This window comes from Balaenoptera musculus, chromosome 5, assembly GCF_009873245.2.
Source record: "Balaenoptera musculus isolate JJ_BM4_2016_0621 chromosome 5, mBalMus1.pri.v3, whole genome shotgun sequence".
Lineage (NCBI taxonomy): Eukaryota > Metazoa > Chordata > Mammalia > Artiodactyla > Balaenopteridae > Balaenoptera > Balaenoptera musculus.
Window position 1 is genome coordinate 67,560,275 of NC_045789.1, and position 27,421 is coordinate 67,587,695.

Below are 27,421 nucleotides of genomic sequence, written 5' to 3' on the forward strand. Positions count from 1 at the left end.
CACCGTCACCCAGGCTCATCCCCCGCTTCTCCTTGGTTGTTCCGTTCCACCCCAATAAACCGTGTGTGGGCCAAGACGAGAGTTCACATCAGTTACTCCACGAAGAGCTGGCTAGTATGCATTCAGCTAAGTTTGAGTCTGTATTAGGCACCAAGCACTTGAAATCTGAGGGTTGAGTGTTAATTGCATTCTAGATTGTTTCCTTGTTTTTCGATCCCCTCCAGTCCTTCCCCCAGAGCGCTGCCAGAAGTGATCCAAAAAGCACTGTCTGATGCTGTCGCCCCTGCAGAGACCAGTTAGAGAGCCACACGGTCCACACAGCTTCTAAGAGGCGTGCTCTATACCTTGCATTCATGCCTTTGGGCCGCAGCCTTCACTCTGTCTGGGACCCTGGACTCTCATTCCCCTGGCTCACTTTCCCTTTTTGCGAACCTGACTCAGATATCACCCCTTGGGGAAACGTCCTGAATAATCCCAGTTCATTTCTCTGTCCTCTGTGCTTTCCCCTGGACTTTATACACACGATTCTCTCTTTGTTCCTTTGTTCAGCCAACACACATTATTGAGCGCCGTTATGGGTTGGGCCTGTGATGAGTGCTCAGAAGAAAACAAGACAGCAATAGAGTAGGGGCTGGATGGGTTTGGAGAGAGTGGCTGGGGAAGTCCCCTCCAAAGAGGTGACATTTAGGCTGAGCTCTGAGCAGTGAGCAGGGCCAGCCATGGAAGCATCTGGAAAGAAGCTGTCAGTGCAGGGGAAATAGCAGCAGCAAATGCCCCGAGGCAGGGAGAGCGTGGCACTCTGGAGCTACACAGAAGGCCAGCCGGCGGGGCTGGAGCAGAGTGAAGGAGATGGGGTGGGGTGGGAGGTGGGTCAGAAGAGCAGTCGGGGCTCTGAGGACAGACGGTCTGTTGGCCACGGTAAGAAATTTGGATTTTATTCCTGATTGCACCGAGAAACTGTTGGAGGATTTTAGGCAGGGGAGTCAATCGTGTGAAATGATTTATGTCTAGCCTGCAGTGAACAATAAGTGTTGTAAGTGGCTTCCTGCACGTGTCTCTGGTAGACTGTGAGCTGTGTGAGGGCAGGCATTCTCTGCGGATCCCCAGCACCTAGCCCAGGGTACTGTCAGTAGCCACTGGGGAAGTTAATGAATGAACAACCTATGTTTTCTCTTGATAAGCTCTGTTTAAGTGGTTGAGTCATTAACACCATGTAAATAACATTTTCTATTTAATAAATCTGATCATTCTGGCGCTAGGGCACTCCCTATGAATAAGGAAATGTCATGGACTTTTTCAAGACTCTGGGGTATTATGATATTCTGAATGTTCTATTCAGCCTTTGAAGCAGTACCACAGGAATGTTAAGTAGAATCTCAGTGACCAGAGAAGAATGAAAAGCCATGACATTTAAAAAATGAAAACTATAGGTAGTACAGTAAAACCTCGTGATAAGGTGAATACAGATATAACATCCCAGTGGCATTTGTTCTCAGGAGGCAGGCTGAAGTTACCTTCCAGCGTGTGGGGAGGTGGGGAGCAGGGGGTTGGTAGACATCTCCTGATTATTTGGGACTTTCTTAGTTCAATATAAGGGCCATTGAATATGGTTTAAATTTTTTTATCTTTACTTTTGTGCTCTTTGAAAATATAGACCACCTGAGATAGACCGTTTTTCATTAACCACATAATAATAACACCTTGCATTTTGTGTGATTGACATTTTTGGACTCGACTTTCACTGAAATGGTTGGCTTTTACTAGAGTTAGTATTTTTCCATTGTAATTTTATTTCCAATTTACAGGTACTCTCTGTTAAACCCTGAGTTTTTTTCCTGAATCAGTTGGAAATCCTAATTTAGATCTATCTGTGTCCCATTAAATAAAGCTGTACTTGAAAATCTCTCGTGGTGAAATCATAACCCAGCCCAGTGGACATGCTCTAATGCATTATAGCACCTGCTTCTAAGAAGGATCTTTTCTCATTACTTCTTTCCCCACATTCAATTAAAAATTACCCTACAGGTAATAGGGGGGTTAAAACATGGTAAACTGAGTGCATTTTGGACTTCTTTTAAGTTGAAAATGTTTTTCTCTGCAGAGACTTCAGCAACACAGAAACACTGTGTAGTGAACAGAAGTATTATTGTGAAACGTGTTGCAGCAAACAGGAAGCCCAGAAAAGGTATGTGAAGGGTTTAGCTCAGGGGGTGGCTTTGTGTCGTCAGAAGGAACCAGACTGTGGAGCCTGACAGATCTGATTTTTGAATCCCAGTTCCATGGGCTCGTAGCCAAGTAGCTTTGGAGAATTCAATTACCTTCCTCACTGGTAAAATAGGATAAGAACGCCTACCTGGGGAAGTCGCCCTTTCGTCTGATTGTTTGTTTATCTGTTCATTCATTCATTCAATGTGCCAGATACTCGTGCTGGGTAAACAAGTGGTGAGCAAGTATAAGCACTCTCCTCTTAGGATTAAAGGCAAATTATAAAACGGATTTAGCATAGTACATAACACATAGTGGTCATCTGATAATATTGTTAGTATTGCCTAAACATTGGAACTTCTTATTTAGAAGACAGAGAGGCAAAAAAAAAAGAAAAAAATCATTTAATAAGGAATCATGAGGAAATCAATGACATCAGTTTGTGGATAGGTGATAAGAAAGTTATCATATTCTGAGTTGATACAGGACCCAGGGTTGCCCATCTTTTTACCAGCACCAGCCAGTTCCAGCTCTTGGACAATGTGAAATAGCCAGTTCATCCCTGTGTTCTGTCCCCAGAAGCCAAGAAACTTGACATTTTAATTATCCTGTGAAGCCTTAACTGTGAGTTAAGTTTACCCTGCCTATGGTTGTGGTATATTCAGGGTAACTCACAGATGCCCATTCCTGCCACCTAAAACCCTCAGGGGTCTAGAGCTGAGGTCGAAATAGTTTCTCTGCCCAGTCTCCCGGCCCTCCATCCTCAGACATGCACATCTTTTCTTGGTGCATCAAAACTTAAGGTTTAGTCACCGTGGTGGCAGGCAGGAGTTAACACTTGCTAGTGGTCGAGGAACTCACCTCTGCTCCCACCCATGTAATCTAGGTCTTCCTAGGGCATGAAGGTGTTTTCTGTTTAGCCCTGGAGGTTTATACATTAAAATGTTGTGTTCCTGGAAAATATAGGGTTCACTATAAATCTTATGTTTCTGCTGATGTTGTTATTTTGCTTATTTTTATGAACAGGGTTTTTACTCCATAGATTTCTGGGCAATATTCTCTTAAAATTTGTCCTTTACAAATAATATGCATTGAAAATGTGCACAAGTTGAACAGCATTTACACTGATTCAGGACCTTCATAGAGGGGGTCCTGGAAGGCAACCAGAAAATCCTCTATTCTAGCAGAGTTATCCACGTAAACTGTGGTCTTTGTGACTTCCTACTGAGGAATATTAATGGTCATCTAGTGAAAAAAGCTTTCCGTGTTTATGTAAGTTGGCGAAATGCTGCATCAAACACAAAAGAAAATCCTTTTCTGCAGGATTTCTCAAATCCCTCAGTATGCTGATGTGCGAGGAGGAACTTCAGAATAGAAGGGAGCATTGTGCAGACTTGGCCCCAGAAACCCCACATCCGTTAGCATCTCCAGGGCTCTCGTGCGCCTGTTGGGGTAAATGTAGCCCTAAGCCAACCCTTGCGTTTACAAGCGAGGAACCTGAGAGCCAGAGAAGGGAAGTCACTTGCCCAGAAGCACAGGAGTAGGGAGGGAGAGTGGGCCCAGCATGCCGGGTTATCTGACGGCCCGCAGTGGGCAGTATCTGAGGCATCCCTGCTGGTCGGTCCTCAGAACCTGTGCGTCCAGACTGCACCTTTCCGCTTGTCCTCTCCCCAACCTCCTTCTCTCAGAGACTGTCCCCCTCGTCTCCATTATCTCAGGGTGGGGGGGTTTGTCCAAACACTGTTCTCCCTGGGAGGCAGAGGGCAGTGATGCAGAGCAATTGCACATATTTTCATTGGTACGGAAGTTCCGGGATGTCTCCTTTGACCAGAGACCAACCCCCGCCCCGTTGCGCTTTTCTCTGCTGGCTAAGCTCCAGCTAGCCGAGCCCGTAGAAGCCAGCTCTACATAAGCGAGCATCCTTTTATTCTTGCGAGTGGTTTGGCCGTTGGCTGGTTGGAAGTTTGTTGGACCCCTCCTGCTCTCCACTTGTGCAGGCGGCGGTGTATTCTCTTCCACCCATGGGGGTTGGCTACCACTGATTTTCTACGTCATGGTTTCTTAGGATGAGAGTCAAAAAGCTGCCCATGATTTTGGCCCTGCACCTCAAGCGATTCAAGTACATGGAGCAGCTCCACAGGTACACCAAGCTGTCTTACCGGGTGGTCTTCCCCCTGGAACTGCGGCTGTTCAACACCTCCAGCGACGCGGTGAACCTGGACCGCATGTACGACCTGGTTGCGGTGGTGGTTCACTGCGGCAGGTGAGGGCAGGTGGGGAGCGCGGCGTGGGAGAAGCGGGAGGGCTGTCCCCGGGCCAGGTAGACCCCGCTGCACCCTTCCCGGGCGGTGAGACTCAGCGGTAATGGTACTTCGGGGAGTCTCCTCCAAGCTCTGGTTTATCTGTCACCTCAAAGTGAACCTAAACGTACATACATAAAATAAGATAATAAAAAATAAATTAAAAAAGTAAAAAATAAAACAATTGCGTTATAATAAAAATAATCTAAATGTTCTCTCATAAGGGAAATACTAAGTCTCCATTGGATATAAATGACGCTTATGGAGTCTGAAATCACATGGAGAAAGAAATGTTTATGCTATGATTTTAATTAAGAAACCAGGTTGCATGTATAGTATGATCTCAAAAGTGGTTTAAGATGTGTGAATGAAGACTGGAAGCAGTAGATGGAATTTAAAAATTTTTTGGCATTTTGAATGATTAAAATGTACTCTTAACAAATATTCTTTATGCAGTTTTTAGTCTTTCCCCAATATTCTATAATAAGTACCTAATCAGAAAAAAGGAGGGAGTAAGAGAGAAGGCCCCTCGATGTAGAGAAGCAAAGTGTATTTGCTGGAAGTCTTTTGAGGAAGTATTTTTTATTCCATAATTTGGTGTAAGCCTGGAAAAGTCTGCCGAAAATTCACCTGTTTGCTATCCTTTGCTCGGCTGGGACGGGTTTGTGTCCCCTCCCTGGGATCTGCATGCCATCACCCGTATAGGTTTCAGATTAGGGCCTGTCACAGAGCAGGTGTCTTTTCCTCTCCATTCTCCTGGATTGGGTTGTGGTGCACGGACCATTACCAAGAGGATGCGTGGTTCCCTGTGGAGGGATGGATGGATTGATTTCTTGCCCTGTACTGAGTGGATGGTATCAGAAACTGTGACTTCACATCTGAAGCACCTCATGTTTTGTCCCACGCAGAGTAACTTTAAGTCACAGGTTATTGCCTTACGTTCTCAGAAAGTTGTCTTTGTTGGTCAGTTATAAGCCATCTTTCTGTTTCCCCTGAAGAATACTTCTAACAGTTAATTCTTTTAAAGAACATAGGGGTTCAGTGATCTGGAAACTAGCCATGAACACTGGGTTGGGCGGAGGTCTTGGGGGCAGGCAGAGCCTGGTACCTGGAGGGTCTCTGGTGGCCGAGATGGGCAGTGTGGACGGGAGGTGGAGAAGCAAAAGCAGTCAGGTGTGTGGGGTGCGCAGGGGTTTTCAGTGTGGATCTCTGTGGGTGCTGACTCCAGTCCCTGGGAACGCTGGTGAGGGCAAGGCAGAGACCCACTTATGAGAACTGGGGGACAAGTAGGAGGTTGGGTTCTAGAATAGTCAGTCTCTGTAACTGGGGCACAAGGTCAGAGCAACCCTGGCAGCAAGGCTGAGCTGGTGCCAAGTCACGCATGCTACTAATGAGGATTCTTTGAATTCCTCCCCACTAGCGGTGGAATTGTTCTCATACACGGAGCAGGTGGCTTCTGGCCGTGGGCTCTGGAAAGCTCTGAGGTTAGGGAGCTCAGCCCTTCCTTCTTGTGCCAGGACCCCCTGGCCCACAGTTGCCCCAGGTGCACAGCCTCATTCATTGATTTCTCCTGCACGCATTTTTAAACCCTTGTTTCCTGGGTTCCGTAGCAAGATCTGAAGTTATAGCAGTGAACAAGACACACAGGGGCCCTACCCTCATGAAGCTGAGCATCTAGTGGGAAAGATAGATAGTTAATAAGTAAACGCACCAGGCTGCTACCACCAAAACCAAACCACTGCAAAATCACTTTATGATTTTGATTAGTGATTAGTGCTATGAGGAACAATCGGGGCAATGACAGAGAGAGAGCAGTGGAGGCACCTCTTTAGGGAAGGTGGTCGGCAAAGGTTTATCTACCGAGGTGACATTTGAGCTGAGGCCTAAGGAATAAAAAGAGCCAAGGAGGCAAACATGGGTGAAGACCATTTCAGGCCAGCTCCAGCGGGCACAGAACCAAGATGGGAACGGTGATGTGTATGAAAACAGAGGAGGCCTGTGGGCTGGAGCTCGAAGGGAGGGGAGAGAGTGGCCTGACAAAGGTGGGAACAGACCCTTTGGGGCATGTTGTATTTAAAGAAAGCAAACTAAGGCAAATTCAGCTTTCCAATTTTGATGGTGCACTGAAAAAACAAAACAAAACTCTAGATTTAGAGTTAAAAATTCCCTCAGTTGTGCAGATCCAACTACATAGTAGCAGCTGTTTGGTTGTACTTTCTGCTTTGTGTAATGTATCTTCTTGTTTTCGTGCTTGTTATTATACGTTTTAGTGTCACATCTTTCTAAAACTTGAGCCAGATCACGTCATTCCTCAAAATTCCCCAGTGTCTTCCTGGCTCACTCACAGCAGAGTCCAGAATCTTAGCCACGATAGCCCATTCCCGTCCCTCCTTCACCCTGGGCTCCCTGGGCTCTGGCTGCCTTGCTGTTGGGTGAACACGCCAAGAACTATTCCCACTCCTACGCCTCCCCCAGACCTTTGCACTTGCTCTTTCCCATTCCCGACACTTCCATCACGTGGTCACATGGCTTCTCTCTTTCTCTGTCTCTCTCTCACACACACACAGACACACACAGACACACACACACACACAGACACACACACACACAGACACACACACACACAGACACACACACGCCCCTTCCCTTTCCTTCAGGGAATTTCCTTCTGCTCAAATCTCCTGTCATCAGAGAGGCCTTCTTTCACCACGTTATATCAAGTAGCACCTTCCCTCTATCGCTCACCATCCCGTTGCTCTGCTATATTCTTCACGGCACTTACCACCAATTGAAATATATTTGTATTTTAGTTTATTACCTCTCCAACCCTCATCTCAAGAAAGTGGGGGACTTTGTTTCGTTCACTGCTTTTTTGCCCGGCAGCCAGAATGGGTCTGGCACATAGTGGGTGTACCATAATTATTTGTTGAACTTGTTAATATTTGTTGAACTTGAATGTCTGTTTTCCCCAGTAGATTGCGAGTCCTGAGAAGACTCAGATGAGGTTTTTCTCATTTTTCTCTTATGCCCAGCACAGCTCCGGCCCCTGGGTGTCCCTCCGTGAGTTGTGGCCAAAGGAATGTGGAAATAGACATATATACCAAGTTCTCTGTCCTGAAGATAGAGGGTTTTATTTCCTAGTAAATCACTGCATGTAGAGAGCTACATAGAGTTTTATGGAGAAATAAATGTTAACTTGGTGACTTTCTTTGTCTGTTCTTTTCCAGTGGTCCTAATCGTGGGCATTATATTACTATTGTGAAAAGTCATGGCTTCTGGCTTTTGTTTGATGATGACATTGTAGAGGTTGGTATGCAGATGATTGTATCAGAGAGGAGTGGGGCAGAGACGGTGTTTTGGGATGTGTGTGTGTGGACATTTTCTAAAGTAGGCCTGTTTTCCCATAATCTGACTTGAAAGCAGCTTACCTTTCTCTCAAAACTAAATTCTGCTGCTCCGCATTCTCTCTGGAAGGGGAGAAGGGGTGTGATCACGGACTCATCAATACTGTGTTCTTGTTAATTGATTAGCCGTACACATGGGATCTCTTTGCTGCCCATGTGTTAAGTCCTGTTTCCTACAGTGACTAAAGCCCTCTCTGGGACCAAATAATAAACTTCAAAGTTCTATTAAAATTCTTTTATTATACCAAATTTTTCTTGTATTGATTATTATTTTAAAAAATATATTTTTTCAATCTATTAAACCTGGAAATCTTTATATGATACCAAAGTATTCCACACATTCATTTTGTTGTAAAGGAATACTAGCTGGAGAGAATTAAAGACATGGTCTATTTTAGCCCACTTAAGGTAGCACTAAAGGGAATAAACTCTGATGGCCTGGAAGAATTAAGGTTATTCCCAAGAGCTCCCCCAGTTGACCATTTGAAAGACAGAAGTCCTGGCTTCTTCAAAGGGCGCCCATCTATGGTTGCTAATAGATTAAAGCGTGGCTTTCTTCCCCAGCGATATGCAATGTATGTAATCATGTTCCTCTGTCAGGTCTGTGGAGCTATCCATTTGCTATTGAAAGTTCCCAATTTTATGACAGTGTTTCTTACATTTTCTTGTGCATTCCATTAGTGTTTCTTTCCTTCTCCCAGGAATCATGTTAAACCATTGTATTGTTTTCTCTTTTGCTTGCAGAAAATAGATGCCCAAGCTATTGAAGAATTCTATGGCCTGACATCAGATATATCAAAAAATTCAGAATCTGGATATATTTTATTCTATCAGTCAAGAGAATAACTTAAAGGACTGTGGGACTAATTCGAGTGGGGAAATGTTCAAAGCACTCTTACCTGGTTTCTCTGCAGACGTCCCTCTTCCCCAGCGGCCCACCAGCGGCGTGGCTCCGAGTTCAGGGGTCTGGCTGTGTGACTCTCCCCCTTCGTTTTTCTACATGCAGCACTACTCGTGGTTTTATGTTAGTCTGAGGTAGAGTTAACTGCAATCAGATTGTAGTAAGTTTTAGATGAATAACATTTGCTAATTTTAGGATCAGGTACATGCCATGCCACTGGCTGTGTCTGGCTGAATTAGAATGACATTTCCTATGAACGTCGACAGTCTTTTTGGGGTCTTTGCTCATCTTCCTAAATGGCTTCCGGGGACTCCTTTCAATGCATTCCTTTAACTTGTCCCTGGAAACACCGCTTCCCGTTTTTAGCTTCTCTGCCTCTTTTCTGACAGAAGGACAGAAGAATGGGTTAGATACTCACCTTTTAGAGCTGCAACTATAGCTTTAAGTTTTGCCAGTGAAAATGTTTAAAAGTGAGTAACCTCGAAACTGAATTCATCCTCCGGGTGGAACAGGGTGAACAGAAGCCGTTCGCGGTTGCTAGCGGCTGCCCCGGGCTGAGCTCACTCAGCCATGAGAATTCCAGAGGCTGAAGAGGTGTGGAGCTCAGGGCAGGCAAAGCCAAGAGGAGGAAGCTTTCGTGCACAGTGGAAAGTTGCTTTTCTTATCTTTCTACCAAAACCAAGTTTCAGGAAAATAGCTCTATGCTCTTTGTTTTTAGTGATGCTTTTCTTCTGTCCTGTGAGTTGTATCTCCTTTATCCGGCGCTGCTAAGCTTCCCAAGGTATCTTTCCGATCCTACTGGTGTTTCGCAGTCAGTGGTGGCAGGGCTGAGACACCACGGGGACTGCCCTTCCGCCCAGCTCTCCTTAGCTAGGCAGCACCAACACCGTCCTTTCCCAGGAAGAACGAAGGCTCTGCACCTTTCCTCCCATCAGCCACATTGTACAGCTGTTCACGTTTTAGCATTTCAGTCCGTGTACTGAGGCCCTGGCCAGTCCCAGGGCTAACATGGAACCTTCCCTACAGGAGATACTGGAGTTAGCTGGGGATGCAAGTGGGTCAAAGGAAGTGTCAGTGGGCGGGTGGAGGGATGAACAAAATGGTGGCGTTTCTTTGGCTCAGACTCCCAGGATGCTTGACAGTGGGAGTTTTTTGGAAGAACCTCATCTCACCGTAGTTACTTTTTGTTACATATGTATTTATTAAATCTTTTGCGTATTGGCACCTTTTATTAAAAGGGTCGATACAGTGTGTTGCTGTTGAGCTGGTTTTTGGTTTCCTACAAATGTTATGAGTTGTAGATCTTGGCTTCCTTTGGGAAGACAGTTGACTTCCATACACTATAATATACTGTGAACCTGTTATTTTGTTACCTAATAAATCAGCGAAGGAACATGCAAACTTGTGGCATAATGTGAACTCAAATTGAAATTGAAAATGTTACTGGCCATTTTGCAACAATTAAGAGCATAGCACTTTATCTAGATGAAAACTGGATTTCTTATCTTCGAAGTATCTTGAACTGTTTGTCGCTCACAACTTACATAAGCATGCCAACACTTCATCTGTTCATGCTTGAAGTGAAATGTTTTACTTTTCACTGGAGAAGACAAAAACAGGGTGATCTTCACGTTATTGTTTTATAAAAGTGATGAAAATATACCTTGCCTTGTTTAGAGGTGAATTCATATTTATAAATATTTTGTCTTTTTTTCTTCCACAAAACTTATGCAGTAATGGTGTACCTGGAAGGTGTGTTTTTATTCTTTTTTAAGGAGAGACACTTTCCAGTTGAAGGTGACTGATACAGGGAGCTCTTTGTACTATACATAAACCATATATTTGACTGCAGGTTGCAAAGTTTAAAAAAACGCTGATTGATCCCTCATTTATTTGGAACTGATACATGAGGAAAACTATTAAAATTATCTTTGAAATGACTCTTGAAGCTAACTTATTAGAAAAAAAAGTTTCAACTGGAAGCCTATGGAAGTAATATCTGAATGCTAAGTCATAGATTCAGTACTTTTTTTTTTTTTTGATGTGTAAAAAGTTCTTCCCAGTGACTTAACTGAAATAATGCCTTTTAGTAGAAAAGGTTAGTTAAAATTCAGTATTCACGGATAAATTTTTGGAATAAAAAAAAATAAGTATCGAAGATAATACAAAGACACTAAAATGGTTGTGTGTTGCAGGAAAAGAAGATTGAAAAAAAGACCAAAACACACTTCTCCGCCAACACTCCATCAGTTTTTTTAAACTTTAGAGCTCTCTGGGAACTTCTTCCCCCTTCCTCTTTAATGAACGAAAGAAACACGAGGCAGCTACATTTCCCCCTCAGTCATTTCACTTTGTGTGAAGACTAGAGCACATAAACACTTCTTTATTTTCCATCCCTCATTCGTTGTGTGAAGCAGAGATGGTGTGGGATGTGTGAGACCACTCTGAGGTCAACAATAGCACAAAGGCTCAGCAATATTCCCTCAAATGGCCAGGGTTTTTGTGTGTCATTTTCTGGCAGGAGTGAGCAGGCCTGCTGTATTTCTTTTAACTGCTGGGTGTTTTAAAATAAGTGGCAGTGTTTTCCACTTTTAAAAGAGAAGGAATATTTGCTTTATTGGTTACTTCTTGTTTAACATCTAGATTATGTTACAGTGTGATAAAACTTTCATTTGTTTGAAAGTCGATGTTGATAGAATGCTGACACCCAGTCCTGTTATTCTGAGGCATTTTCTGTTCCGAGGCAACACGAAGTGGGCTGGTTTGAAGAGAGCCAAGGAGCGGCACAAGAGGGTGGTGCTTTGACTAGGAAACCAGTCATATTGGTTTTATAGCCTGGTATATTTTGGATTTCAGATGAAATGGGGAAAAAAATGACGGAAATGGTCCCTATGCATTTATTTTCATGGATACCCTAAATTTTCATGGGCATGCCTAACAATGAAACTATGTTCTAACTGGAGCTTAGGGCTTATTTTAGATATTGGAGTGTAGCTTTATTACAGATGGATTTTATCTTTAAACATTGCATTTTGATCAACTTTGTATATTCATGTGTATTAAAATATTGTGCACTAAATGTTTTGCCCTCGTTTGCTATTATATGGTCAAGGCATTTATCAACACTAGTGTGATTAACTCATGTAAGTGGCATGGGTCAGGGAAAATGATTTCCTATGTTTCTGCCTAATTAAATTTGTTTTTCGGTATTGCATTAATTTATTTTTGGCTTCCATTTCTGTATAACCAAAATAGTTACTGTATTTGTGTGGCATTCATTTATTTGACTTTGTTGCTAAAAAAATTTTTTTTAGTTTTTATTTAAAATAACCTGTACCTTTTTTTTTTTTTTTTTAATGTAACCAACTCAAGCACTTTAAGCAATAATGTCAATCTTGTGAAACTTCAATCAGTTGAACACCCTGCCTCTAAAATTGTTGGCAAAAAATAAATAAATAAAAGAGGAATTCTCTTCCTAGAGAATTCTATCTTGGTAGCATTATACACATGGACTTAAAATCCTTTTTATAAAATGTGAGTCATTGGCAAGCCTCCTGTCCAGGTAATCATTCCAAACCCAATTTTGAAGCATTGTAAAGAATATTCTGGTCATTGTAATAATGGACGTGTAATAATAACGTACTGTCCACGTTCATAAAGTTAGTGTTCTGGAGATATCTCACCACTTTTTTGATTGAGAAAGATCAACACAATTAATCCAGAAACCTGTGTCTGGGGAAGAGAGCACATTGAGACTATCAGTGAGAAAAAGAATTAGGGTAGGTATATTAGGCATCACAGTGAATTGCTTAGCAACGATTTTGCATAGAAAATGCCCTTTAGCAGTTATGAAATAAAAGATCCATTCCCAAAATAAGGAAGTGGCTTCCAGCTCTTTGATCCCATCAGCATTTGGTTTTCAGGAAAGAGTAGGAGTGTGGCCCGGGCCCTGGTGTACTGCCAGCAGCCCCAGGCTTCTGGGCGGGGTCTGAGCTGCAGTGACCCCAGCGGGGTGCACACCGCTCCCTCCATTGGCCTGCCAGAAGCGGGGCAGTGCAGGCCCATGTGCTATGGTCTCAGAGTGTGGCCCTCCCAGGGCTGAGACTCAAGCTTGCTGTTAAAATGCGTAAGGCTCTTTTTTCCCCCCAACCAGTCACTTCAAGGGGTCCGTGTGTGGACAGGAGATTGTCATTTGAATACATTTTCCTGGGCCCAGTGATGGGAATAAAATCCCACGGACCAAGAGCAAGGCAATGTGCCTTGAAGTCCCCCGGTTTCCATCCATCTTCTCTCAGGGCAGCTCAGTTGGACCTGGCTGAGCTGGGACAGGCTTGCTGGGGAAGCGCGTGCATCCGCCATGACGGCCGTGGGAATGGAAGACGTCAGGAAAAAGGGTTTTTCTTTTCTCGGCCTCCTGTTGTCCATCTGTCCTATAGGGATTACAGGATAGGCCCGTCACCACCAGCACGACACAGTTTCTGGGGAATGAGAAGAGCTGCCCATTTCTCCAAATTTCCCTCCCTCTGTTCATTGGGACTTAAAACCCCTTGAACAGAGAAAGAAGTCTTCCATTTCCATGCCTTGTATCCCCATGAAGATAAAAAAGCTTGCTAAGTCATTCCCCACCCCCCATCCCCGAGGGAAGACTTTGATCGTGGGGATGGTACTCAAACCTCTTAGACTTGTCCTAGAGATGTCACAGGTGGAGAGATTTTTAATTAAGCCATTATTTAGCACCTGTTGTATGCTAGGCATCGGCACAGGAGTTGGGGGATAAAAAGGTGAAGCAGATAGGATCCCTCTTCTAGTTTCCTCCCTCAGAGAAAAAAAGGTTTGCGGGAAGGAAATTTAAATTGTGGAGATAACATGTGGGCGGCGAAATTCATCACAGTCTGGCTCATTTTGGTATTCAGCCTGGGTCTTCCTGAGCGGATGGACACTGCTCAGCTGGTGCTGTGGGTAAAGCAGCCCGCTTCCTTCTTGACCTTGGGTCCCCTTCTTGGTGTCCCACTTTCCTCCTTGCCTGCCCTCCATGTTGCCTTAGCCTGCCTTTAGCTTCTTCTAGTAGGGACGACACAATTTTTTAAAACAATGCTTAAATCCATTATGTTACAGTGATGGACTTGAGCATTTTGCCTCTTAATTCTCATGTTAAAAGAGCCAGTCTTAACAGAGGATTTTATGAATAAATTATCTAAACGATCTCTTTCCATGATTACCAAATAATTAGAGCCTATCCAAACTTAACCAAAATCAATCCAGCATGAGTTTTTAAGCTATGTGACTAATGATTTTATTGGCTTATCAACCTATGTTCCCTTTTTGGGTTCCCTTATGTTTTAATAGTGCTTTGAATAAAGCACATTAGGAGCTTACAAACAAAGGAAAAATAGCTTCGTTTTGGTTCTAAGACACCAGAGTCAGAAACACGTTAGATTTTGTAAAAAGGATTCCTAATTTTCTACTCATTTCCCACGTGATGATTCATAATAAAGTATTTATTAACAACCTTGGGGGTATCATATTCATGTTGTATGTTACATGGACGCATCTTTCACTTTTTTCCCCTCCCTCGAGTGAGCATACAGGTTGTATCAAGGTGGTGTGGAATTCCACAGAAACTCTGCACAGGGAGGTTGGGCATTTGTGTTGTCAGTGGAAATCCTGTTTTGTTCTTACCTCGTCCTGGTAGTTACAGATCTTGGAGAAGAAAACTAAGATGTAGATTTGACTTGGCAGGAAGAAAAATAATTTAATAGTTGAAACCACTATTTCTATATATTTAACCAAGTCCTCTTTCTATGATCCAACTCAACTGTATTTGTATTTCAGAGTATCTCTTTTTTTTTTTTTTTTTTAGAGTATCTCTTAATTGACCTTGCCTGAGAGAACATTCTGTGCTGAGATAACTGAAAATAAACACAAGAAAAATTTGAGAGTGAGTCTTCTGCAGAAAGCTAGGTCCCTTCACTGTAGAGCCCGTCTTGGGTTGAGAATTGCCTGTTTCCCAAGCGGAGGGGTAGAAAAATGTTTTTCAGTGGGTTATAAAACCTGTGTAAAGGAGAAACTCATTCTCTTGCCACCCCCCAACCCCATAGAATAGTTCGAAAACGCTGAAAAGAAGTTGTTTCTGCATATTTTCCCATCTTTGTTACCCCAAAGCCCAGAGAACCAGAAATAAGTATAAATTAGCCTAAATATGTTGTCTTTTTCAACTTTGACTTATGAGCCTCCAGCAGAAGTAGGGGTGAAGCTGCAGAATGGAGAGGGCCCCTCCTCCTGGACGTCCATTGATTGACCTGATCTTTGTGTCATTTGAGGAGTCTGCAAAGATCATGAAGAACAAACGCGCTGCAGAATCTGCCCTCAGATGGGAATTGGTAGAGAATGTGGAAGAATGAGGAGGTGGGGTGTGAATCTCAGGGGGTAAGAGGAGGGGAATAAGGTTGAGACCCTTCTAATGTGACTGCATAGCTTCTGGCCTCAGGTCTCACTGCAATGTCTGTCCCAATCTGTGCCTTTGCCCTGCAGAGTCAGGTGGGATTGCAGCAAGCCCCACAAGTGCCCCTATCTGATAGACAACCTACGGACTCTGCCCTTTCTGTCGTTGCCCTGACCTTGATCTCTAATAGGAGAATTTCAGACTCAAGTCAATAGTCTTGTGAGAAAGCCCTACTGGACTTGGAATTGCAAGTCCAGGTTCTAGCGTGGGCTGTCACTAGCTGGTGCCATCGTCATAGCATGTGCGGAAAGCAAAGGGTCAGGAAGCAGAAGGTCTGAGTTCAAGTCCTGTGGCTTCCTGGTTGGATGATGTTCGAGGTTTGTCACCTAAGTCAGATGTTGGCCATAATGTTGGGTTTGGGATGATAATGAGAGGTATTTGTCAGAAGGGCCCTTCTCAGGTCCTCAGGGAGGTAGAGACACAATTGCCAAAACAACAGAGCATGAAAGAGTTACTTAAATAGGAAGTTGTGGGGTATTGTGCTGTACTATTTCATTTAATCTAATCCCCATGACATCTTCCAGGCATAAAAGACAAGACTAAAGAGAGCTGAGGGGGAAAAAAAAAGCAGCCCTTGATAGCCAGGAAATAGCCAGCGATAGCTACACCTGGCATGTTGTCTGGAGCTGGCCCAGCAACTCCAGCTGGACCATGGTGTTTCCTGGTAGGACATAAACAATCTCACAGGACACCAACCTCAGACAAGGTCATGGTATGACCATGATGAAGTGAAACAATAAACAAGACCACTTTGTAATTTCACCTAAGCATGGACAAAAACAAGATCACTACAAATTGCAAAATACCAAACACCCCTCTCCCGCCAAGTCCCAGTCACTGCTGCTGCTGCACCAGTGACGGCTTTAGCACTGCTCCCATCTGTCCTAGATGAGATTTATTAAGGTACACGATCAAAGGATTAGCCCCCTTTCCTGACAGCACCCAGTCCAGAGTGAAACTCTGTTCCTTGAACCCTCCCGCAAGTCACCAAACCAAAGCCCCAATCCTGTAAGTTCTAACAGCCTCTTACTGAAATGCCCCACGCTTCCCCACGGTGTGTGGTCTCTCTGAGCTTTAAACACAATTTTGTTAAACACAGTTGTATTCCTGGAGGTCTGGCTGGAGAACATGGACAGAGGACTGTGCTGGACTGAGAGATCAGACGCTTCCTGGGGTCGGCCTGGGTCTGCTGATCTCATGGTTGCAAAGGAGAAAGGGCCACACATGCAAGGTTGTCATCAGTGTCCTGAGACCTAATTCATCTTCAGTGACTCCTGCCCAGAGGGGATGCTGGTGGTGGGCTGGATGCCAAGTAACTTTGGATGGATCTGGACCTCAGTTTTTCCTAACCTGTAAAATAAAGTTAGAGAGAACAGGGTTGTGGTGTGTAGAAACTGCTAGAAAGCACGAGAGGTATATAATGTGACTATGAGCAGGATATGGTAAGACTGACAAGCTTTGTTCTTTGTTTATCTATTCCTGGCACTCCCACACCTACCCTTAGAATCCCTCAGGCTCAGCTGTGTCTGTCTCTAGAGCCCTTGAATTCGCTGCAGTGTCAGAACCCCTATTTGAGGCAGGGTCTGAAGCCAATAAGATGAGGCCTGAGCTCCATCGGTAGGAGGGGTATAACATCTATTTCAGGAATTCCAACTTTCTACAACAGACAAGGTCCCAGTTCTGTACGGACCTTGTTGTGTATGTGGAAGAGGTTTTTAGAATCATACAGCTGGGGTGGGATACGGGGCAGTGAAGGGTGAAGGCAGGTGGCAGAAGAGGTGACTGAGGACTTGTGCTGGGTCTAGTGCTCTCTAGTGGGAATGGCCTAAAATACTTCCTGATTTTTCTCAAAAGAACTGCTAGACACGTCTCGCTTTTATTTTATATACATTATTTGTCCATGGGTTTTTGTTAGAAACAAACAAACCCAAAGCCTGACAACAATTACCTTGACTCCATGCCAAGGCTTAAGTTAAACAGGCCCTCACCTTTCAGCAAGATGGGGCACTGGAACACAGGAACCCAGGGTCAAAGGAGAGAAGAAAGTGACCTCTTTGAAGACAGTGTCCTGTTCACCTCTGAAGCTTCACGGCCAGAGAAGGGCATTGAGTGAAAAGAAGAGCATGAGATCAGGCAGGGGCTGGCGCGGAGGAACTAAGTCAGGAGGGTAGAGGACAATTGATTTCTGGTCCTACTTAGCTTGTTAATGTCACAAAGCCGGAAGGGAAGAAAGGATAAGGAAGGAAAGAAAAATGGCAGCTTTGAGAAATTGAGGTAAGGGTTTAAATCAAAGGTCTAAGAGCTTCTGTCTTATTTGGGGAAGTGTCAGGCGAGCTACCCACAGCAAGCCAGCTAAGGTGACAAGGCATCGTTTTACTCCCTACAGCCCAACCCAAGGGCAAATATACTGTTTTATTTTCTATGCACATTTTGGCTAAAATTCTTTATAAGCTATTGATTTTTGTGATGAAGATTGTGAGGCCTCACAGGGACTCAGTGGTTTTAGAATTTCTGGAAAATTCATTTGCATTTTGGAGCAGTCTTACATTGTTTTTGTATTGACCTTTATTTGTAATCACATCTGCTGACCCCGAACTTTAGGATATGTAATAGAACTTGAACTACATCAGGCTCAGGATTATTCTCTTCTCTGTTTGGATGTATAGGGAAGCGAAGTATTGGACAGAAAGTCTCTAGTGACGTCTGAAGAGTGTGAATAAGTGAATGTTAGAAGTGTGAGAACATTCAATAAAGAAAAATTGCAAAGCAGGGCCAAAGGGAACAGAGAGAAAGAACGTGTTATTCTTCGTAGGCGAGGCTGGTGACTTCTGTCACAGGAAGAGTTAGATGAAGCTGGCTGATAGAATCTATTTTAAAATAGATCTCAAGGAAGGCAGATACATTTTATTTTTAAAAACTTCATTATGGGAAATTTTTAAAACATGTACAAAAGTAGGATACAGAATAGAATACATTTCTGAACCTCCATGAACCCACAATTCAGCTTCACCAGTTAACTTTGGCTATTCCTGTTTCAGACAGATAGAATTCTCATATTGTACTGGAAAGTCACCAAACTAAGAAGCTTCCAACTTTTCAGAATCTCTAAACCTGTAGAGGATAACTATGAGAGGTGTAGTTCAATTCAGATTAACAACCACCTCTAAGGGATTATCTACTTAGTCATTCCTCTGACTTGAAATAATGTGTCATTCCTCTAACTTGAAATGTTTTGGCATAAATGCAGAATGCAGAAACTTTTTTGTGTGTGTGTGTGATATAGAGATGTTATGGTTGAAATAGGCTTACTTTGTATAGTGGCTAAATAATATGAAATATAGTGGAACTGAAGCTGCAGTGTTTGAACGTGACCACATTTACTTGGAAAATTATAACAAAAATAATGGCACTTTACTATAGAATATGGTCTTACGTATATTTTCTTACGTTTATTTATACAAAAGTGAAAAGGCCCACAGCTCTCCCACATGCTTTCTCTTGTAGGTTTTCACCTTTCCGTCTACCCCTTACTTCTGGAATTTTCCCAGAGAGATGACCAGGCTCAACGTTTCTGTTTGTCTCTACCTTTTCCTGTTGGTATTTTTCCTTATGGCGTGTCATTAGCAGTTTTCACTAATCAATGGATTAAACTGAAGAATGCCGGAGAGGGAAGGAAGTTCCTGGATAAGAGTGCAAACTTTCCATAGTTGTGTTGAGACCTGGAAGCCCTGAGATCTTAGCAAGACTGGCTTGCATTGTTTTCTAAGTCAGTATTACCTAGAGTAAGGAAGGAGGGGCTGGTGGAAGTTGCTGAGCGTTGAAGCAGGGTCACTATTCTGTGTAGTGGACCCGTGCAGCAGAAAAGGGTTGCAAGCTCCATTTCAGCTTTCTGAATCTCCGTCTCCTCCTGGTGCCTGCAGAGCCACAGGGGGTTGGACAGGAAAGAGAGAGAGGTGGTCTTGACATTCAGGGGTAGAGCAGGCAGCAGAGGGTCTTATGCATGGAACCGCACCCTCCCCGTCCCATTGTCCAAATGATCAAGGGCTGAAGTTTCCAAACTTTCCATTTAGTACCACAATCTTTTTGAAAAATAAAATCTTATGTAGAACCTTACTACATATGTATGTAGTATTTTATATGGTAGTTTATTAGTGTACAGTTCTTTTATAAGTTAATTTTATAAAGTTAACGAGAACAAAGCAGCTACTTGAAGAACATGAAATTTTGGACGTGGCAGTCTGCTATTGGTCTCGGCACCCAGTTTGTATCTGAATTTTGTTTTTGCTCACAGAGGATTAAGAAAATCCAAGTTCACACAAATACATGATTGAAAATACTGCTTTTGTTTTGTTTCTGTTGTTTTCTTTTTTTTTTTTAATTTTTTTTTCTTTTAATTAATTAATTAATTTATTTATTTATTTTTGGCTGCATTGGGTCTTCGTTTCTGTGCGAGGGGTTTTTTGACTTGCGGCGTGCGGGGGCCACTCTTCATCGCGGTGCGCGGGCCTCTCACTATCGCGGCCTCTCTTGTTGCGGAGCACAGGCTCCAGACGCGCAGGCTTAGTAGTTGTGGCTCACGGGCCCAGCTGCTCCGCGGCATGTGGGATCTTCCCAGACCAGGGCTCGAACCCGTGTCCCCTGCATTGGCAGGCAGATTCTCAACCACTGTGCCACCAGGGAAGCCCCTGTTTTTTAAACAGTTGTCTTGCATTATCCAAGATTCTTTTCAATAAAGAAAGGTAGTAGGAGAACATTTACTTTTGAGGTCTTCATAAAAATAAGTTAACCTCCCAAATTATCTCAGCTGGGGGTCTCTAATGAGTTTAAATTTGATTTATAACACTCTTAAGCATGTCTGTTGATTATTTAACCTAGTTATTTTTTAAAAGTGAAATCCTAATGAAAACATTTGTGGAACCCCTGAAGCAGGGTTCCATGGAACACAGTTTGAAAACCACCAATCTGATGTTAAAAAGGGAAGGCTTCCTTTTATTCCCTTACCCAAACATCTTTCGGCCTTTAATGCTGCCCTTTCATGGCTTTCCCCACTTTTAGAGAGGGCACTGAACTAATTTATTTTTTCAGCTTTACTGACATATAATTAACATATAACATTATGTATGTTTAAGGTATACAACATAAAGATTTGACATATGTATGTACTGCAAATAAATACCACTGGTAAGGTTAGTTAACACATCCATCACCTCCCATAGTTACAATGTTTTGTTTTGTTTTGTGGTGAGAACTGTCTTAGCAACTTTCAAATAGCATTGAGCTCATTGTACCTCAATTTCACTAAGATAGCCCTGTTGGTGGGAGGATGGAGAGGAACGTGCAGTAACCAGCTTGTTCTGCCTGGGTCCCTGTGTTCCCATCTCTCTTCCCTCCTCTCTGCTCCCCTGCCCGGCACCAAGGGGGTGGGTTCCAGTTCCAAGGAGCATTGTCTAGTACATGGACTTAATTCTCGTCACTTCTTCAGTCCTTCCATTAAGACTTCCCCTTTCAGTATCCCATGGCTTGGACCCTGCTTTCTTTGAGGTGTTTGCTGGCTGTATTGGTAAACTAATCCAGCTGATATATTTACTGGCACGCTTTTGAAGTGTTAGTTATTTTGATCACTTATTTATTGAACAATTGCTATGTGCCAGATACTAAACTAAGCCCTTTGTGTGAGTTTCCTCCTTGGGTTCTCACAACCCTGTGAGATAGGGTCTAGTATTACCATTCCCATCTAGAGATGAGAAAACTGAGGCTGGGACTTACGAAGCACACTGAGAGTCTTTTTTGGAGCATTTTGTTTTGGGACCTCTCAAGCTACCTGGTTTGAATTTCAGGTACAAATGATGAGGTAGTTTAGGATTTTTGTTCATCTGAAGAATAGATCTTTCCCCCAAATAACACAGCAGTTAAGAGCACAGGCTTTGAAATCAAATGAACACAAATTAGGATATAGGCTCTGCCACTTACCAGCTGTGTATTCTTGGTCAGTCTCAGTTTCCTCATCAGTCAAATGGGGATGATAATAATAACACCCAGGTCTGATGCTGTTGTAAGGATTAAATGAGATGAAGTATGTCAGGCATATAACACAACACCTGCCCACGTGTTCAGTGCGTGCAATACATTCAGTGCTGGACTGTAAGTGTTAGCTATTATTTTGTCATTGTTAATTCACTAATAGGCCTAGCTGAACAAAACAGTACCCATTAAATCTTCCACTTAAGCACATATTTAAAATAGGAATAAGTGACGTTGCCTGGATTAATTTAAGGAAAGAAGATGATGCTAAAACCATGTAGCTTAATTCTTTGCTTCTTTGGAGGTATGGTCGCCTCTCTGAGAGACATCAGCTCATATTGGGTCTCTGCCATGGCCTGGTTCTAAAGTTAATGTTTGGTATCTTCCTTTTGGGCAGGTCAGAGTCTCAGGCATAGGGGGATGCTGTTTGGGCCAGCCAATAAAAAAGAGCAGAGAGAGCTGAGATCATCAAGTTGTCACTCTTGTGTTTTGTGCAAACTTCTATAAGTCACTCTGGGAGCAGTTTGGCCCCCAGGAGCAGTTCCTGCTGCTGGCATCTAATGAAGTCAGCGTTGTCCCCTCAGGTGCTCTTTCTGTCCTTGCAGGACAGAGGCGCTTGCCGGCTACAGGCCTTTGTGGGGCGCACACCATGGGGCTCAGTGAGGGGCAGTCTGCTTGCAGTGGCCCAGACTCCCGGGTACTGTTGCCTCCTGGGCCCAAAGGCACAGGGAACAGGGCCAGGGGTGAAGGCTTCTCTATCCCTGTAGGTCCACAGAAGGTCGGCCCAGCAAACCAACTGCTCCACACTTGTAGCAACTTTGTGGCAAATTTGAAACAAATTTGGCAACCCTTTCCTGAACCATTTAGGGATCCCTTACTGGGCTTTTTTATTCAGAAACAGCCTGGTTTTCCCCAGCTCCAGTTAGAGAACATGATTATCTTTTCTTTTTAAAAACACTTTGTATTATTTTAAAAATAAAAGTAGTAAATGCTCATTGTCTGCAATTAGGAGAACACAGTAGAAATAGAATAATCTTCACAAAGCTTTTTTGCTATTTATTTTCTGTACATTTGACTTACATACAAGTTTTTGGAAAATTACAGAAGTGAAGTGCAAATCATGATTATAATTAAAAATCCCACAAGACCCGGTTAAATAGAGTAAAAATGAAAGTTTCCCCTTGCTTTCTGCCAACTCCATTTCCTTCTCCAAAGGTAAATGCTAATGAAAGTTTGTAGAAGGCCCTTCAAGACCTTTTCTTGCATTAGCACACATATATATGCACAGAGATAATATTAACATGTGCATATGTATTTAGTTTTGATTTTTTAAACGTAAATGTTTTAAAATGTTATTCTGTATATCTTCTTTGGAGAAATGTCTATTTAGGTCTTCTGCCAATTTTTGGATTGGGTTGTTTGTTTTTTTAATATTGAGCTGCATGAGCTGCTTGTATATTTTGTAGATCAATCCTTTGTCAGTTGCTTCGTTTGCAAATATTTTCTCCCATTCTGAGGGTTGTCTTTTCGTCTTGTTTATAGTTTCCTTTGCTGTGCAAAAGCTTTTAAGCTTCATTAGGTCTCATTTGTTTATTTTTGTTTTTATTTCCATTTCTCTAGGAGGTGGGTCAAAAAGGATCTTGCTGTGATTTATGTCATAGAGTGTTCTGCCTATGTTTTCCTCTAAGAGTTTTATAGTGCCTGGCCTTACATTTAGGTCTTTAATCCATTTTGACTGTCATACAGAGTGAAGTAAGTCAGAAAGAGAAAAACAAATACCATATGCTAACACATATATATGGAATAAAAAAAAAAAAAAAAAGGTTCTGAAGAACCTAGGGACAGGACAGGAATAAAGACACAGATGTAGAGAATGGACTTGAGGACATGGGGAGGGGGAAGGTTAAGCTGGGACAAAGTGGGAGAGTGGCATGGACATATATACACTACCAAATGTAAAATAGAAAGCTAGTGGGAAGCAGCCACATGGCACAGGGAGATCAGCTGCATGCTTTGTGTCCATCTAGAGGGGTGGGATAGGGAGGAGAAATGGGGATAAATGTATATGTATAGCTGATTCACTTTGTTATACAGCAGAAACTAACACAACATTGTAAAGCAATTATACGCCAATAAAGATGTTTAAAAAAATAAAAAATGTTATTCTGCAACTTGCTTTCCCCCCCAGCCTAATAGTCTTAAAGATCTTTCTGTACCAGAGCTACTTCATTAAAAAGAAAAAAAAATTACTGCATATAATTCCATAATATGGATATACCGTAACTTATTTAAAGAACATTTAGGTTCTTTTTTGCTGTTATAAGCAACCCTGCAGTGAGTGTCTTTGTACGTATATCTTTGTGCAAACAGCATTTTTCATTTAAACTTAAAACTTTTCCTCTTAGGGCAGGAAGGATTTACACCGGTAGGCTTGGAAGAGTTAGCTGTATCTATGTGCACATGTTGAATTAGTCCAGGGAAGCACTTGGGGAAATCAGAGGATCTCTAAATCTCGGACAAGAATGAACACTGGGGCTTCCCTGGTGGCGCAGTGGTTGAGAGTCTGCCTGCTAATGCAGGGAATACGGGTTCGAGCCCTGGTCTGGGAAGATCCCACATGCCGCGGAGCAACTGGGCCCGTGAGCCACAATTACTGAGCCTGCGCGTCTGGAGCCTGTGCTCTGCAACAAGAGAGGCCGCGATAGTCAGAGGCCCGCGCACCGCGATGAAGAGTGGCCCCCGCTTGCCACAGCTAGAGAAAGCCCTCGCACAGAAACGAAGACCCAACACAGCCATAAATAAATAAATAAATTAATTAAAAAAAAAAAAAAAAAAAAAAAAAAGAATGAACACTGAACTTCAGAACTAGCTGGTTTTATGAATGCCAAAAGAGATTTCTTAGATTCACATTGGTTGAATGTATGCAGAACCTGGAGCCATCATCTAAGGAGCCATCATTACATTGTAATGGACTTGATGTCTGTCCTCATCTGGTGTCTGGAATCCTTGCAAGTGTCCGAGAGCCGAGAGAGGCTTGAAAGTTGATAGTGTGTGTTTTTCCATTGCTTCGCTTTCACCAGGGTTTGGAATTTCCAGCGGGTCCCGTTGTGAAACTTGTCTTCTTGCTGCAATGTTTTTCCTTGATTTGGGGTTGTTTTGTAACTGTTGCCAAAGTCACATGATTTAAATTGTAAATGCCACAACATGTATTCTTATTCCGCTACCCTTGAGATAAAATTTAGAAAACAGAAAGTTGAGGAGTAGGACTTGGAGAGAGAATTTAAGAAGCTACTCTTTCAAAGTCCTTAATGAGAATGATGATATCTTCCCCTGCTTTGACTTCAACTTCTCTTGAATAATCTTGTTTGTCTGTTGGACAACCCCTGCAACAGTGATTAATAAACCCACTTAGCCTGAGGGTGGGCTTCCTCTGAAACACTGAGAGGCAACAGGATGAGAGACTGGAATCCAAACCCAGACTAGAACGGATTTGGGTTTCTAGAGCAGTGGCTCTGTGACCTGACTACATCAGAACCAGCAGGAAGCTTTCAACGTAATTTCCCGGGTCTCCCTCCAACACCAACTGGATCATAGACTTCAGCCTGTGGTTACAGTTCATCCATGAGCATTTATTATCTCAATGGAAACAAATTATTAGTATGCAGTTTGTAATAATAACATTCACAATAACACTTATTACATTTATGCTTACGGTGATTTTAATGATTATTGTAACATGTTGAAAGGTAATATTTTGCTGATACACCAGTCCGAAAGCAACTGAGGTGTAGACTTGTCACATGTCAAGTGTAAACATAATACCTCCTTCCTTTCATTCCTTCACATCCCAGATGTACGTCAACCATACATGCATCACTTCATGTCCATTGCCAAATGCTTAGTCCAGGCCACCTTTCTGTCTTACCTGGACCAACCTTCTTTATTGCTCCCTCCAATCCATTCACGGTACAATAGCCTGAGGGATTTCCTTTACCTTTTTATTTTGAAAAATTGCAAACCTACAGAAAAGTTGCAGGAACAGAGTAATAAGCACCTGTCTACCCTTTCCCTGGATTTACCGATCGCAATATTTTGCCATATCTGCTTTATCGCTTTCAATATATATGTCTTATTATTATTATTACTATTATTATTTGTATATGATTTTTGCTGATCCACTTGAGGGTACACTGGAGACATCATGGCCCTTCACTTCTAAATATTTCAGCCTGTATCCTCTAAGAACAAGGGCATCCTCTTAACATAGGACCTACAGTACGATGATCGAATTTGGAAATTTGACATTGATTCAATACTATTATTTAATATACAGTCCATATTGAAATTTCACAAATTGTCCCCAAAATGCCCTTTATAAAATTCTTTTTTCTTCAGGGATCCAGTCCCCAGCAGACATTTAGTTGTTATGTCTTGAGCCTTTTTTAATCTCAGACTTTGTCTTTTGTAACATGAGACTCTTTTGAAGAGTGCAGACCTGTCATTTATACAACACTCCTCCGCTTGGGTTCGTCTGAGGTTTCCTCATGAGTAAATAAATGTGGGTGATTCATTTTGGATAGGTTCCTTCTCCGAGCATCACATCAGGGGTCAGAGGGACCATGGAAAGTCATCAGCCTGTGGTTCTGCTGGGTTAATCTCCCTCCAGAGGCATGTCATTGAATTAGTCTCGCCACACCACCTCTACTGGGCTTCCTCCAGTTCCTTGAGCCGATCAATCCGTCTCTGTGGAAAGCTCTTCCCCCCTCCATTCTCACAGTTGGCCGGTCTGCACATTCCAGGAGTTTACCCAAGGAAGAGAGTGAGGAATTGCCATTCCCTTGAAATGGAAGTCACTGCAAGATGATTTGTGTTCAAAATATTTTTCCCTCCCTAAGTCTACCTGTCTTTTGTTTTCTTTGCTTCGTTGCTTTCATGCTGCATTACTCAAAAGGCAGCATAACGCCCCCAGCGCACTCCGAAGTGTAACCCTTCTCCTATGCGGCACGTTTAGGGTTTGTTTTTGTTTCTGAAAGCTTTTTGCAATAAGAGAATCTAAAAGGCAGCACTTAAAAAAATAAACTTTGGGGCTTCCCTGGTGGCGCAGTGCTTGAGAATCTGCCTGCCAATGCAGGGGACACGGGCTCGAGCCCTGGTCTGGGAAGATCCCACATGCCGCGGAGCAACTCGGCCCGTGAGCCACAACTACTGAGCCTGCGCGTCTGGAGCCCGTGCTCCCAACAAGAGAGGCCGCAATAGTGAGAGGCCCGCGCACCGCGATGAAGAGTGGCCCCTGCTTGCCACAACTAGAGAAAGCCCTCGCACAGAAACGAAGACCCAACACAGCCATAAATAAATAAAAATTTAAAAAAATTAAAAATAAATAAAAAATAAAAATAAATAAATAAACTTTTAGAGCTTCCCTGGTGGCGCAGAGGTTAAGAATCCTCCTGCCAATGCAGGGGACACAGGTTCAAGCCCTTGTCCGGGAAGATCCCACATGCTGCGGACCAACTAAGCCCAAGCACCACAACTACTGAGCCTGCGCTCTAGAGCCCGCGAGCTACAACTACTGAGCCCGCGCACCTACAGACTGCGCTCTGAAACAAGAGAAGTCACCACAATGAGAAGCCCGCGCACCACAATGAAGACCCAACGCAGCCAAAGATAAAATAAATAAATTTAAAAGTAATAATGTCGGGGGCTTCCCTGGTGGCGCAGTGGTTGAGAATCTGCCTGCCAATGCAGGGGACACGGGTTCGAGCCCTGGTCTGGGAAGATCCCACATGCCACGGAGCAACTGGGCCCGTGAGCCACAATTACTGAGCCTGCGCGTCTGGAGCCTGTGCTCCGCAACAAGAGAGGCCGCGATAGTGAGAGGCCCGCGCACCGCGATGAAGAGTGGCCCCCACTTGCCGCAATTAGAGAAAGCCCTCGCACAGAAATGAGACCCAACACAGCCATAAATAAATAAATAAATAAAATTAAAAAAAAAAAAAAGTAATAATGTCAGTGAATGGATCTTAGGCTGTATAAACTTGTGCACCTTCACATGCACTAAGACTTAGTAAAAACAGGATTTCAAGGTTAA

At 43.1% G+C, this 27,421-nt stretch overlaps 1 protein-coding gene across 3 annotated transcripts in view; it reads left to right on the forward strand.

Moving 5' to 3' along the window:
- USP46 (ubiquitin specific peptidase 46) overlaps positions 1–12,314 on the forward strand; it is a 62,824-nt gene extending 50,510 nt beyond the window's left edge. For 2 of the 3 annotated variants that reach the window (XM_036852941.1, XM_036852940.1), the window contains 4 exons: positions 2,102–2,185; positions 4,271–4,468; positions 7,733–7,811; positions 8,654–12,314. In XM_036852941.1, the coding sequence (XP_036708836.1) occupies positions 2,102–2,185; positions 4,271–4,468; positions 7,733–7,811; positions 8,654–8,755 (463 nt within the window). In that variant the 3' untranslated portion in view covers positions 8,756–12,314. The remainder of the gene's footprint in view (positions 1–2,101; positions 2,186–4,270; positions 4,469–7,732; positions 7,812–8,653) is intronic. The other variant, XM_036852942.1, reaches the window with a different exon arrangement.
- The last annotated feature ends 15,107 nt before the right edge of the window (positions 12,315–27,421 follow it).